Source organism: Malania oleifera, chromosome 1 (assembly GCF_029873635.1).
Source record: "Malania oleifera isolate guangnan ecotype guangnan chromosome 1, ASM2987363v1, whole genome shotgun sequence".
Taxonomy (NCBI): domain Eukaryota; kingdom Viridiplantae; phylum Streptophyta; class Magnoliopsida; order Santalales; family Ximeniaceae; genus Malania; species Malania oleifera.
In genome coordinates this window covers 142,630,664-142,645,378 of record NC_080417.1, presented here as the reverse complement: position 1 = coordinate 142,645,378, position 14,715 = coordinate 142,630,664, and the positions used below count along the sequence as shown (strand labels likewise).

At 36.3% G+C, this 14,715-nt stretch overlaps 1 protein-coding gene across 1 annotated transcript; it reads right to left on the bottom strand.

Annotated features, from left to right (window-relative positions):
* Positions 1-506: 506 nt before the first annotated feature.
* LOC131165894 (indole-3-acetic acid-amido synthetase GH3.6) lies at positions 507-2,935 on the bottom strand. The gene is made up of 3 exons (XM_058124048.1): positions 2,491-2,935; positions 1,456-2,387; positions 507-1,331 (listed from the first exon to the last, which is right to left on the bottom strand). The coding sequence occupies exons 1-3, from the start codon at positions 2,820-2,822 to the stop codon at positions 745-747; spliced, it is 1,851 nt and encodes a 616-aa protein (XP_057980031.1). The 5' UTR covers positions 2,823-2,935; the 3' UTR covers positions 507-744.
* Between the last annotated feature and the right edge of the window lie 11,780 nt (positions 2,936-14,715).

Below are 14,715 nucleotides of genomic sequence, written 5' to 3'. Positions count from 1 at the left end.
GCTAAAAACGGCAGCTACCCGTAGCTCTGCCTCACGCGCATCATTTTAATCCATCACTACGCAATAAAGTAAGTTTGATTTCACTGTAATAGAGAGCGTACGATATGATACCAGTGGAAGCTAATTATTATATTTCAGGAAAAAGTTGGTTTCCTTTCTCTGAAAATAATTAAATAAGGATTGGATTAAGAAAACAAGAGCCAGTAGATTTGATGGGAGTTGGGTTTGTACGCGCTTCCAGTAGATAATAATTTGATAAAATAGAATTAAAGCATTTCGCCCATCACCATGAGAGTTCGGTGGGCAGGATTCCTGCCTGGAATTAGGAAAAGGAATTTCACCCCCTTGGAAACTCGTTATGATACGATTTCCCCCATTAAGAGTACGACAAGTTTCTAATTCCTTGAAACGCAACTTAATTTAATTAATTACTTGAAACATGAACCATTTTAATTTGTACACAACTAATTCCGAAAACACAGAAGAAGAAGAAGAAGAAGAAGAAGAAGAAGAAGAAGAAAGGTTAATTAACCTAAATGGGTAATTTTCATCTTCTCTCCAAATTATGATTACAAAAACAGTTCTTAATTACGGAGAGAAAGATGATGAAGACACAGAGAGAAGAGGGGAAATCACTAGATCAGGTACAGTTCCTCTAAGGTGCACATATTAATTAATAATAATTAATTTAAAATTTTTTTTTTCCCGATTCCATGGAAGATGATGATGATGATGAGTTGGTGATCAGTTCTTGTTGCACCATTGCTTGTGGCCTGGAACCCATTTGGGGCACTTTGGACTGAAGTATTTGGACACGACCTTGGAGTTCAAGAGCTCCACAATTGGCGCAAACTTGACGCAGCGTGGCGTCTTGTACTGGTTAATGGAAGCGCCCATGCTAATTGCATAGTCCATCAGCTTGTCAAACGTTCCGCTTTCCACTATCTTTATCTCTAGAGCTCCAATGGACTTGTCCGACGCCCGCCCCTGCCGGTACACGCTGTTCAGCGATTCTTCCATGGTTAGGCAGCAATCCTCGAACACCGACGGTGGAATTGGGGTTGACCCCTTCACGCTCAGCTCCCAGTACAGCACGTAGTGCCCCGGGATCGTCATCGTGTCGGCGTAGCTCGTGTACTCCGCCACCATGGCGTCGAACGGGACCAGGTGGTTCACCGCGTTCTTCACCGCGCTCTGCAGCTCCACTTCGTCTGTCTTGTCCGAGTCTATGCTCAGCACCACGTTTTTCCTGCATATGAAGTTGAATTGGGGGGCCTTGTTCTTGAATCCCGCCACTCTCAGCACGTCGCCAACTCGGTACCGGTACAGCCCTGATCCCCAAATGTCACATCATTCGTGAGAAATAATAGCGAATCCGAATTGAAGCTCGTGTAGAAATTAAAATTACGAATTATCGGGTTAATTAATTTGATCAGTGATAGATTAATTAGTTACCGGCGAAGGTGGTGACGACCAACTCGTACTCGTGGCCGAGCTTGACATCGGCGAGGTCGACCAAGTCTTGCTGCTCCTTCTCGTTGAGGGATTTGGGGACGGAGATGGGGGTGTTGGAGAGGGCATTGTTTCGGTGAACGGGCAAGAATTCGAAGTAGGCCATGGTGGGGATGAGGGTGTAGGAGACGTCGCTGGGCTTGCAAAGGGGATTGAGATTAAGCCCAAAGTAGCATTCGGAAGAAGCGTACATGGTGCACACCAAGGGCAGACCATTGCTGTAGTAATCCAGAGTGGGAATGTACTGTGACATTGTCCCCGTCACAATTACATCCACATACTTGGTGTTAGGCCACAGCCTGGTTATGATCCCCTGCCACGAATCCTTACTGCATTCCCCCTCCACGAATCCAGCCAGCTTCGGATCCGGTTTCAGGATCTCCGCGACGGCGTCCCGAACCGCTGGGTCAGTGATTTGGGGGTTGAGGGTGCCGGTCCGGATGTCGTGGCAGAGGAGGGACCAGTGCTTTTCGAGGAACCGAATGGCGCGGATGAAGCCGGAGGCGAAGACGGCGCCCACCCGGAGGACGTCCTTGTGCTGGCAGAGGCCGCAGAGCATTTGGGAGTACATGCTCTGGTAGGAGTCGGGGCAGAGAATGGTCTCGTTCGGGCTGGTGTAGTTGGTGTACGGGTCATAAGGCCTCTCCCTGAAGTGGGAGCTTTTGTAGTAGCTGGTGAGGACGGGGCGCGCCACCAGCCCTCCCGGAGTCTTAGCTTCCGATTTTATGAACAAGAAGTACATTCCTTTGCCCTCGTCCAAACCAGGCACAAACTGGTTCATCACCGGCATTAGAAGGCTGTAAATCAATGACCTCCTGTCCAGCTCCTCTTCTATGGTTGGCATAAGCTTTCTTTCCCCGCCCGATGTCCCCGAGCTGCAAATTCAAAAACCAATCAAAACCCATGTATACAACATATATTTTCCAAAACATAAATATACATATAGAATCCATTTTTTTCTTTTTATTATTTTGTAACCTTGTGAGGAACTCGGAAATGGGATGGGAGCAGAGGATGGGGGAGGTGTCGCCATTGGCGATGCGGGTGACGTCGGGCTGTAAGTCGTCGTAGGTAATGACGGGCATGGTCTTTTTGAAGGTGTCGCGGTCGGTGTGGCCACTGAGGCCGTGGCGCTGCAAGTAGTCGGCATGGGCATTACGGGTTAAGATTTCAGCCAGAACTCGCTTCTGGACTTGGTCGGCGTTTGCCGTCACATCCTCTATGAACTGAAGTGCCTTCTTGTTCTTCTCCGCGAGACTGTACTCCTGTTGCCCTCTATTAAATGTTGTGCTCTTTGGAGCCTCAGGCATGGTGTTTTCTTTGTACCTGGAGGGAGAGGGAGAGGGAGAGGGAGAGGGAGAGTGGGAGGTGTCTTTGTTGAGTTGGGGGTGTGGATGTGGATGTGGATGTGGTTGGTGTGGTGTGTGGGGGAGAAAGGAAGTAAGATGTGGGTATATATAGAAGGTGGCTGCGCTCCCTCTCCCCCATTCGGTCTAAATTCTACACCTTGCAAAAATCAAATAGTAGAAATGGGTAGGGGCAGAATTGTAAATACGTCACCCTTTTATCACCTTGTTTTCCTTTTATGAGTACATGCTTCCATCTCACCCAAAGTGTCACGATTTCAATGCTTCGCCTACCTATTGCACAAGTTGTATTGTATACAATTGTTACAATGTATTATATATATTATTGTATTTTTTGAGAGATAAGGCCATTCAACTATTTAATCACAAAATATTTATCAGGATTGACATCTTGAAAGAAGCAAAAAGGATAGAGATGAGAAAGAAAAATACATTACGCTATTGTATAGTCTAAATTTACATATCAGTCCATTAATGTTTTTTGAAATTTATTCTTTTTCAGAGTTTTATATAATAAAAATATGTGCATGTTTATCTTAGTCTCTTGCCCTAAAAATTTATACCGATGACAAGAAAAATTCACAAAAAAGTAATTTTAAATGTTTGTTTTTAAAAATTAATAAACCACCAAGTCCTCTATTAAATGACAGTAACAAATAGGATTAACCATCTTTAGTTTAATTAATAAAATTTTCAAGACATCTAAAACTCTTATAAAAAATAACTATATCTATTGGCCATCAATAATTATTAGAATCATGTCATGGTGAAAAAAACTCCCTTATCTAATTTTCAATTCCCTTGTATGTTTGGCAAAAATTCCATGAGACAAAAGGTAAAAGTATCACCCTACTCTACTACTTCTTCCTTCTAATCTCCCCATTTCTTTTGACTTTATACACAAAATGGGAACTCCTTGGGTTGGGGGGTGGGGTGGTGCTAAAGTGCGCATGTTGTTCTTGCCATATTAGAAAATCGGGAACCATTTCAAGTGGTGTAAAGGGGTGCAAGAAAAAGAGAAGCAACTACCAATTCGAGATAAACCCATAGTAAGTATAGCAATTACATGATTGCTTGTTATGCAGGTGTTGTATAAACATTGATAGCTACTACCACAACTCGTTACGAAAGTGGTTTTTTTTTTTCTATTTTTTGGCAATAGAAATAGGGGCGACTCCTTAAGTATCCCGGTATTTTGGGTCAAAATATTTTAAAAGACAAGATATTGGAGAATGGAGAGAATTCCATTTTGAACGGTAAACCAAGCAAGCGAGAGTTCCTTGTTAAAGTATCATAGGTGGGGCCCTCGCCAGTTGGCTACCTAACTTAGTAGGTTGACACGTGTATGAATAGGAATTCTTGATCCTTTTTTTTTTTTTGAAAATAACCGTCCCATTTGCTCGCTAAAAACTCGCTCTTGTGCACATAGAGTCCAAACTCAATGCTAATCCAAATAAATAAACAAACAAACAAACAAAAAAATAAATTAAATGAATGAGGAAAAAGAAAAAAAAGAAAAAAAAATGAAAAAGTTGCTATGTCTTGTCCTTCATGTTGAAACACAATTTTTCTACATTTTGTGGTTGAAAGCATGAATTTAGGAATTCAATTAAATTTTATATAAAACTTAATAAAAGTTAATGAATTTTTATTGGATTTAGTTTAAATAAATTAAATATTATAAATTTGAGACTCGATTTTCATGCTCTTGAAACACTAAAATTGATAAAATAATTATTTTATTGCCGTTGATAACCGACAATGTAGCATCACATGATTTACTTTACAAAAGTTAAAAAGGTATTTGTGTCGATCATTATTAGGAGGATAGTGTGCATACTCTATGACCTATACTTTAGCTATGACTATGCAAAATTTAAGAAACTTGATTGTGAGACTTCTAACATAAAATAATTAAGTCTTAATTTCAAAATTTGGGATCAATATTAGGGTGGGGAATGAACCACTAAAAATGATGCCTTTAGCATGTATGTAGTTGAAGTCTAGTCAAATTCATATTGATGTCAAAATTTGTTCATTAGGTTATATCTTTGAATCATCGATAATCTGATCACGACCTTATTGCAATAAGAGAAGAAATAATATACTTAAGAAGCTTGAGGGTTTCCCTCAAAGACATCTTCGATGCTAACTTAGTCAATTTAATTAATATAATTGACTAAAAGGAGTAAGTAAGCCTAGATTTCTTTTGTGGTTGCCATACTTTGGGCTTATATATATATATAGGTTGGCGGTATCAACCTTGTTCATTACAAGAGAATTTTTAGTGCTGAGAAAGATATTCACCAACTTCATTTGTTCTTATATTAAGCTTAAATTCTAAATTTGGCAATATGTTACAAGAAATGATTAGGTTAGCCTTTTTGACAACATCACATTTTAGACAATTAATCAATCAAATGCTTAGATTTTGAATGATTCTAAGTGATAGTTTTAATTTAAAATCATTCAAAATCTAAGGTTATGATTGGTTGTATGAAATGTGACATGATTAAGTGTCTAATATAATAATTTTTTTTATGTTATGTGCCCATGTATTATAACAAATGAGGTTGAATAAACTTGGTCCAAAATTATTTTCAAACAAAGTTGAATTAAAATTGACTTAAGCTTACTTGAGATAGAAGTTTTAGCAGCAGGCTTTAAATGTACTAATAAGCAAAAAAATCACACTCTAAAAGTCGACCACACAAGGATGAAAGGCTACACACTAGACTAAAAGTTGAAAATCACATGCCAAGTGTCACTGACTTGGAGTTTACAATGACCAAAAAGGAATTAGTCTTACTAAAATTCTCCTAAAGAGTAAAGGAATCACGCTCATGCAGTGGCAAGACTATGCCAAGTCCAGTCCAACCATACTCATTCTTATCCAAGGAAATACTCAAGTGTCCAATCTCGTGATCAAGTCTCAATATTCAACAACCTTGAACAAACTAAGGTCATCACTAAGGAATCTGGATTCAAAAATGGTGAGGAAAATAATTCATATTCCATTAGTAGCCAGAGTAATTCTCATCCCCTTAGCATAACCCGAGTCTTGAATGATACTGCCTAACTGTATAGCCAACAGCTAAGAAGGACATGCACCCAAACCTCCAGAGTAGAGAGACCCACATAATCCCATTCCAAATGGATAGTCCACGAGACTCCTAATTCCACACAGAAGCCCAAGACGCCCCTCAAGGATGCCAAGAGCTCGCTTTTGAGTGCTCCTTAACTTTTCTCACTTATTATGGATCTAATGATCATACATTTTAAATTCGAGAACATCATAATCAAAACTAACCAGATCAACCACAACGTCACGTAGATATACCGAAATCATCTCCATGACAACTACACTGTTGCATCAAGGTTAACCAATTATATCTCGTAGTTTATAATCATAAACCAAAACCATGTGTTAGAATATATAGTTGAACTCTAAGGCCCTAACACCAAGGTTTGTTGATTATATTGAGCTAGAAACCATGCACTAGACTTTGTTGTAAGCGTTAGACTAAAGTAAATATGTCAATGATGCTTAATTAGTTGAATGTGTAGACTAAAAATTTCGATTTAATTAAGGTGACATTTGTTTGATTTGAATGAACTCTGAATAGAGATTATATTTGAATAGATAAAAAGTTTAAACGTTAGAGTATTTGACTATATCTCTTCATTTTTCTAAAGTGTTATGATTTAATTAAATATATTCCCATATCTTATTTTGCTACGAGGGGAAATGTAACAATCATCTTTCAATAGCTTTTGAAGCATAAAAAATGACCAAAATGTCCAACAATAAGATGAAACCAATCTCCAATTCACTCTACAAATAAGAGACTACCTTTAACCTCCATCTAGCACCTCTAATAACTTAAGAAACTTAACTAATTCAAGATTTAACATTCTTTGCATTAGTTCAACTTAAAATTCAAGACATTTCTTCAAATAATATTTGAATTTAATGCTTAGCACAATATTTAATTTTCCTAGACACCCTTTAAATACTAAGGTAAGCTTTTCCATGTGACTATCTTAGTTTAGTGTGTTTGGGCTAAAATTTGCACACCAAAGTTAGTTGAATGTATTGGCCGCTAATTGAGCTTGAGCTCGGTTGAGTAGCCACATAGGAACCAAAATGGCAAACTAAATAGAAATGCATGCTAGGGCCATATGCCAATTTGGTAAAGGGCTGTGCTGCCTTAGTTATAGCACGCCTAGTTAACTAGTTAGCTTAAAGTATATTATGATTTCACCGCTTGCATGAATAAATTCCTAATCATCGAATACAAAGTTGAATGTAAGCAATAAATGAGCATGCATTTAAATATGAGTCGCATTGTAAATTGTAAAAAAAAAAAAAAAAAAAACGTAATTCATTATTCACACTTTTGTAGGAAAGGTGTCTCTAACGAGAGAAGCAAATAGACTAAACACGTTTACTAAAACTAATAAATTTTATAATGAATACTAATGAACACTCACCATCCCCTAAATAGCTTTCTGTGATATTATAGTTTTGACACTAGAAAACATTGAACTTTCTAAAGAATCACGCTCTCATGTTACACTAAATTTAAATCAAATTCTCAATTAACGGCTAATTTAAGAAATTATTTTTCCTTAAAAAATAACGTGTAAGCCACAACTTTCTCATTCTCCCATTGGATCTTTAAATTTAGGATCAAGCACACTAGGATTGTTTGCGGGTGAAGTTGAACTCAAATTCCAACCAAAGCTACTAGGTCGGGGTGAGAAAAAATTCAAACTGAAAATTGAACCAAAAGGTCAAGTTAAACAGGAATGCATGCTAAGACCACATGCCAAGTTGGTGCAAAAAACCTAGTTAGATGACTTAGACCGTGAGACATTATGTTAGAATTGGGGAGTTTTGGCATGAGTTCAATATACATGTATGAACCCTAATTTAATCTAAAAAATTAAGCTATTAAATTTTGCACCCAACCATATATACGTAACTCATACTCTACTCAATCTTTGATTGCGAGACAGTTCTATCATAGTAAGACCCAATTAGGAGCCTTGAGGGTATGAAACATAGACAACTCAAGAGCCTAGCATTAACGGATATTAGAAAAGTCAGAATACACAGATGGGGGTAGGGAAAGAGGAAATAGATATGTGATAAGAGGAAGAGGGAAGGAAAGAGGGAGTAAATGTTTACGTGAGAAGCTGATATTTGACTAAAAATGTGATGCATGTGTGAACCGGGGGAAAAGAAGGCAGAAGGTGGGGAACAGGCAACCTAACTAGTAGTATTAATTGACATTTAACTAAAAAGCTTGTAGTGTGTAGTGTTGAGACTTGCTTGCTGAATATATATACATATACATATATTAAATTTTTTTAAAAAAATAAATAATTTTAAGATGTAATTTGAAACTTGTCAAATATTAAGGAAAGGAAAGGAAATGAGAATGAGAAGGAATTAATTTATTTTATTTTTTTATATTTAGTCATCAAAGAAACTTAGAAAATAAAGAGTAGATCAAATTAGTAAACAAAAAATTAAGTTCACACATCATTAATATGCAGTATTTCTTAATTTTTAATCATATTTAAATAAAATTTAATTTTATTAGTATTTGATACAAAAAAATATAATAAAAAAATATATTTTTTTTCTTAATATTCAAAAGGAGTTCTAAGACTTTAAACACATTCTGGATCAAGTGAACCCTTAAAAAAAAAAAAATCATTTGGGATGGAAAGAGGCATTGAACAAGCAAGAGCTCTCTGAATAGAAAGGTAGGTGGCACTCACAAAGAGGCTCATAATCTGTTAGAAAAGCACTTATGATCGTATACCATACATGGAAGCACTTTATTAATACGTGTAGAATTCCGGTGTCAGTTGGGCAGCAGCTCCCCAAAAGCTCTTATTTCGCATGGGATTGATATCTATTTCAAATTTCTTTAAAGGTATAGTATATGGATGCGTGGGTAAATTTTTTATATATATATATCCATGCATCCATATGCTATACTATTAAAGAAATTTTATATAAATATCAATCTCTTCTTTTCCATTCATGAATTCTGAAAAGTCCTTTACAATCCACATATAATTACTCAAAATTAAGTACTTAAAAAAAAATACATGGGCAATTTAAAGAAATATAGTTATAAAATCATACATTTAAACTACTTAAAACTATTGGCTAATTGCTTAAAACTATTCATAATTACAAAACTTTAAAAGTTTTTGAGATTAAATGATGTGTGATATGCATGCATAGCATGTCGGTAGAGGCCAAACACTTCACGCCCTGTGAAAGGGCTATGTGTCACGAACCGCCAATTTAAACTCAATTAACGGGCCGCGCGGAATCCGTCGGGCTCTCCCTCGACGAGTCAGCCAACAACTACACATTCACACTAGTTGTCATGAACACTCAAGAGGTTTTCAAAAGCCATCATAGGCATGAAATATCAATTTCAACAATAATGAATTCATGAAGATAAGTGACCTTCATACTCAATGATATGTGGAACTAGTTGTTATATTCAATCAATAAGATAACCACACAAGCCATCATCCGAATAATTTAACATCCAGTGTAAATATCCTTGGAAAGGGCAAGTGAAGACATCTCTTCTCTCATTTTAATTGAGGTCACACTGTCAACCCCTAACATTCTCCTCCACTCACTCTATCGACGACCTTGTCGATGTATTTGTAAAAAAACTTCACACTCTTTGTGACGCCCCGATTTTCATACCATTTTTTTTTTCTCATTTTCGTCTCCAATAAATAATAAATATTAATCAAACATCTGCCATGTCAAAAACTCTTATATCATTGTAACATAACCCGACCCGAAATGGGTATTGGGTAAACAATCTATCTCATACAAACAAACCTAACAGTGTATTTACAAACCATCCAGAATACAAATAACTAGAGTTCTATACATCCATACATATACCAAAAATCCATAACGTACCTTAGGGGATTACACAAACATATCCCTAACATAAAACACTTACCTCGTCTACCAAGGTACGAACTCTCCTCTATCTCGGAGCTCTATCTACTGGTTTATCACAGTTTCTTGAAATGTTTAGATATTTGGGTGAGACACCTGTCAATAAGACAAAATAAATTATTCATAGTGTGTGGTAGTATGAGTTTAGTTATATCATAATATACTCATTTAAGTGATTACATCATTTGAGAAAATATACCGATATGTACTCATAATCTTATAGATAATAAATATAATTTCATAAGCTATGTTACCATTTTTTATACTTACACATATACAACCAATATTTATCAGCGAAAGTTCGCGAGGAGAGGGGAGATTACACGCCCATACATGTAGCGCACCTATGCTCTGATGTCATTTGTAACTTTACTCGATTAATTTGGGTGCGGCTACAATTGATACTTATTAGAGCACTCACCTTACTCAGTAAGCCCTTAGGCGGAGAGTTTTACTTCGCCCTAATTATTTATGCAATTAAACTCACACTTTTTCATTTCTCATTTTTATTTCACAAACTAGCTCATGAGTGTCCACTAGTAACAAATACACATCCTATCTGTAACTTATGGCTGCCCTGAGGATATTCACATCGTCATGCTTCCCTCCATAACCGGGTTGTGCAGCTCGAAAGCTGGACCTAACCGTGGTTGGCCTACCCGGTTAGATCAAAACAATGAAACTGCCTGTTTGTAGTACGATTGGCCTGCCCACTCCTAGTCCGGACGCTAGGTGGCAAAACTATCCTTCTCACCGGCTCAATCGACTGCCACGCCACACTCTCCACGAGACCATGTGGTTGCACTAACACCTCGCTAGCAACGGTACTATACTCTCTATCCAACTCCAGTCCATCAGGGTTCTCATTTCCACATTTTAGTATTCGCATTTCAGTATTCACATTTCAATATTCACATTTTAGTATATTGGTACATTTCATCACATAAAAAATTTTCTCATCATTTTCTGTTTCATTCCCATCATATCAGTACACATTCCATCTCATAATAATATATATCTTATTTCATGTATTTCAACATTTCTTAATAAAGCATATCGATATTTCGTATTTCCTCGTTTATCATAGAAAACATTTCTATCCATATATATATCCCATCATTTTCCAGTAAAATACACATTGATATATCATAATTCATCGTTCTCAATAAAATAATTATGTATTCCACTTTTCAACATTTTCCATATTTCAAATCTCATATCATCACAATTCAGTATATAAAACATAACTGATTTCTATTACCTTCATTTCTGCATAAAACATTTCAATATATATATCCACAGTCTTTTTATTCTCAGTGCAAATCACATAACCCAGTTTCAAACACATTTCCAATATAAATCATATGCCACACAATTTTATTTGATATTCGTATTGTAATAATCTCACGCAAAATGTCACATTCTCATTTTCAGATATTTACTCAACCAGTAATTTCCAAAAATAACTGTTATAATTTATTCCCCTTATTTGACTTACTGAGAGGTCTGCTAAAATACTCAATCCCATGCCCGCGACATTCGAAACTCAAAACCCTAAAATTCACATTTCCCTTAAATCAATCAATTCAATTCCCAGAATAATAATTATTTTAATATTTCCTAGGCCCATACACTCCCAATAGCTAATTAAACTTTAAAAATAATTAACGAATATAATTCCACTATCCTCATCTTAGCCTTGGAGTGGTGCCTAGGAAATCCAAATTAAAAATATGCTCCGATTAAAATGATGAGGATCGGAGCTAGGACCCCGTGTGGTATCCAATTTTCGATTTGGCTAAAAATTTAAGGAAAAATTGAGGAGAGAGTGAGAGATTACCTTATCCTAAGAGTGGTGCCTACAACACCCTAATCACGAATCCACTCCGGTTAAAGTGTTGGGGCCGAGATAGGAACCTAGTGGTATTTTTTGTTTTTAGATCGATCGAGTATTAGAGAAGAAATTGAAGAGAGAGGGAGACAGGTGGAGGAGAGAGAAATTAAGGAGAGATGATGAGAGGGGGCGTGCTGTTGTTCCCTTATCAGGAAAGAAGTTCTTTCATGAAGGATTTAGATCCTTTAGGTTAGAATATATATAATATTATATCATATTATATTAATATATTAATATATTATATTATATTATTTAATTAATAATATTAATTAATAAATTAATTAGATATATATCCAATGGATTACACTTACCAAGAAAAAATATTTTGTTACACTTTTACTGTTGATGACCTTCATCATTGACTACATGTCTATCTAGTTATATTCTACATATTTAGTATCTAATCTATATGACTCATCCACGGTATGAGGGAACCGCGAACACTCACTTATAAAGAGCTGAAAAGGGACACAGACTCATCCACTATGTGAGATTACGATGACTATTGACTTGCAAAGAGCTGAAGATATAAACGACTCATCCACTGTGTGAGTTAACTACGATTACTGACTGGTAAAGAGCTAAAACGGGGGTACACGTAACGCCTTGAAAAATTCTACTATAAATATGCTCTGATACCACATCAGTAATGACCCGAACTTAAAAGTGGGGTCCAAAGTTCAATATTCCTGTAACGACCCGAAAATTAAAATTATTAAAATAATTAGGAGATATGATAAATAAAATGGATTAATGGATAATAAGGGGAAAAGGAAGGATTTTTAGAAGAATAGCAGGCCTCGTCGACGAATGTCCTGTCTTCATCGACGAGTGTCCTTCTAGAGCTCATCGATGAACTTAGCTCCTTGTCGACGAAGGAATTCCGAGAGAGTATATTCGAAAGTCTGAAATTCGTCGACGAAGTATCTATAGTGGCTCGTTGACGAATCCATGTGTCTCGTCGACGAAGCTTTGCCTATAAATAGAGTTTTCTTCATTTTAACGAGGGAATTCGCAAACCTTCTTCTTCTTCTCTCTCTCTCTAAAATGGTTTTCCAGCCTTCTCTCTTCGATTTTGAGCTAGATTTGACCCGGTTTGACGATCTGGAACCACCACGAGGTTTGTAGGATTGTTCTATGCAAGACTGTAGGGGCTAATCATTGGTTTGAGAGGTTTGGAAACATTCCAAAATCAAGGTAAGTGAGTTATTTTGGGATTTCCTTAATGAATATTAATATTTGGAGCTTAGGAAGTATTAAATAAGCATTTTTCTTAAGATTTGAGTTAGTTGAAGTTTATTTTATTTACATTAAGATTTTTGGAATCAGGGTCCAAGTGAACGTTGTGGGTATCGGTTCGGGGATCCTGCCAGCGTAGTCTAGAAATCAGGTAAGGATAAATTACATATTAAATCAGGTTTTTCATGAATTAAAATGGATTATGTTTTATTTAAGTATATATGTTTCCATGTGGGTATAAAATGGCAACTATGTAAAATTATGTTTTCTGAGCCTAAGATTGCTTATATAGCTATGTGTTGGCTTTACAAGGTTTAATACTCCATTTTGATGCTAACAAACAAATAGGATTTAACATGCTTCAGTTGAGTGTGTGTTTTCTCAAGACTCCATATTGAAGGTACTCATATAGCATGAATCAAAGTTTGATAGTATGGATCAAAGTTTAAAGAACATAAGAGCATGATGATTAAAGAAGATCAACATGAGAGCTCAAAGTTCAGACTATTCTGAGAGATTAGAGATTAGCAACAAAGAAAGTTCAGAGCAAAGAATAATTTTTGAGAACTTAGGACGAGTCTTTGTAAGTACTTTAAGTTTATTCAAGTATGAAGTTTTCATTTTGAAGCTCATTAGGCAAAAAGACTTAGAGACCTTAAGATAATACCTTGGAACATGTTTTCAAAGTTAAAACAAATTTATATTCCAAGTAACAATAAGAGAGAAATCAAAAAGTGACTAGAAAAGAAAAACATTCAATTGATAGATGACTGTGTGTTACTAGACAGACGACTGACTAAATTAATAAGGCTTAAAATTGAAACACAAAAGCCTGACAGATGACTATCAAGGCTCCCACAGACGACTATCAGTGAAAAGTGAGAAGTCTGTGAAAGTTTCATCAGATGATTGTCCACCTTATATGTTACTGAAAGGCTCAAAATTACACATGGATGGATGACTGTCATCATATGGACAGAAGACTGTCACCTTATATTCTGATGACAGATGATTGCCACTCAAGGGACAGACGACTGCCACCTTTCTGCCTATGATTCTTACCGTTATATTAAATGGACAGATGACTGTCAGGACTTCACAATCATCTGCCTCGCGACAATTTTTTGTTTTCCAACGGATATAATTTTTGAAATTTAAATTTTTGGAAACTCAAATAAGTTTTGTATATGGAAACAAGTCTGAGTATCCTTTGGGGAACAAGCAAGAAGGTTTTATACATCTATAAATACCCTTAAAGGCTCATTGATTTAATCACCAAGATCATTAAGAAATCACAATCTGCTGTCATACTCTCTCTCACTCTGAAATTTTGAAAGTGCTTCACATTGCTCTCATCCTTGCTTGAATTAAGAGAAGTTCTTGCTGAATTTCACTGTGTTTGATCATTGAGTTGCTGATTCTTTCTTTGAAAGATACCCACGGTGATAAATTTGTAAGAGCTTCATTCTGAAATTCACAGTGTTTTAAACTTGTACTAATAAGCTCTTTGAGGAGCAAGTTCTTGTATGTATTGTTTTTCTATCTTTGTAACAGGGCTTGTTGACAATTTGAGTAGTTGAATCATTGGACCAAACAAGGGGAGATTGTTTGGAGAAGGCGGGCTCTAGCCTTACCCAAGGAGTGCTTGTAATTGATTTTGTTCCGGCTGATAAAGGAACGGTAAT

Coding starts and splice junctions, on each gene's coding strand:
- LOC131165894 (XM_058124048.1), bottom strand. CDS start 2,822: ATGCCTGAGGCTCCAAAGAGCACAACATTTAATAGAGGGCAACAGGAG. Junction 2,388..2,490: donor ATTTCCGAGTTCCTCACAAG/GTTACAAAATAA, acceptor TTGAATTTGCAG/CTCGGGGACATCGGGCGGGG. Junction 1,332..1,455: donor GGTCGTCACCACCTTCGCCG/GTAACTAATTAA, acceptor TTTGGGGATCAG/GGCTGTACCGGTACCGAGTT.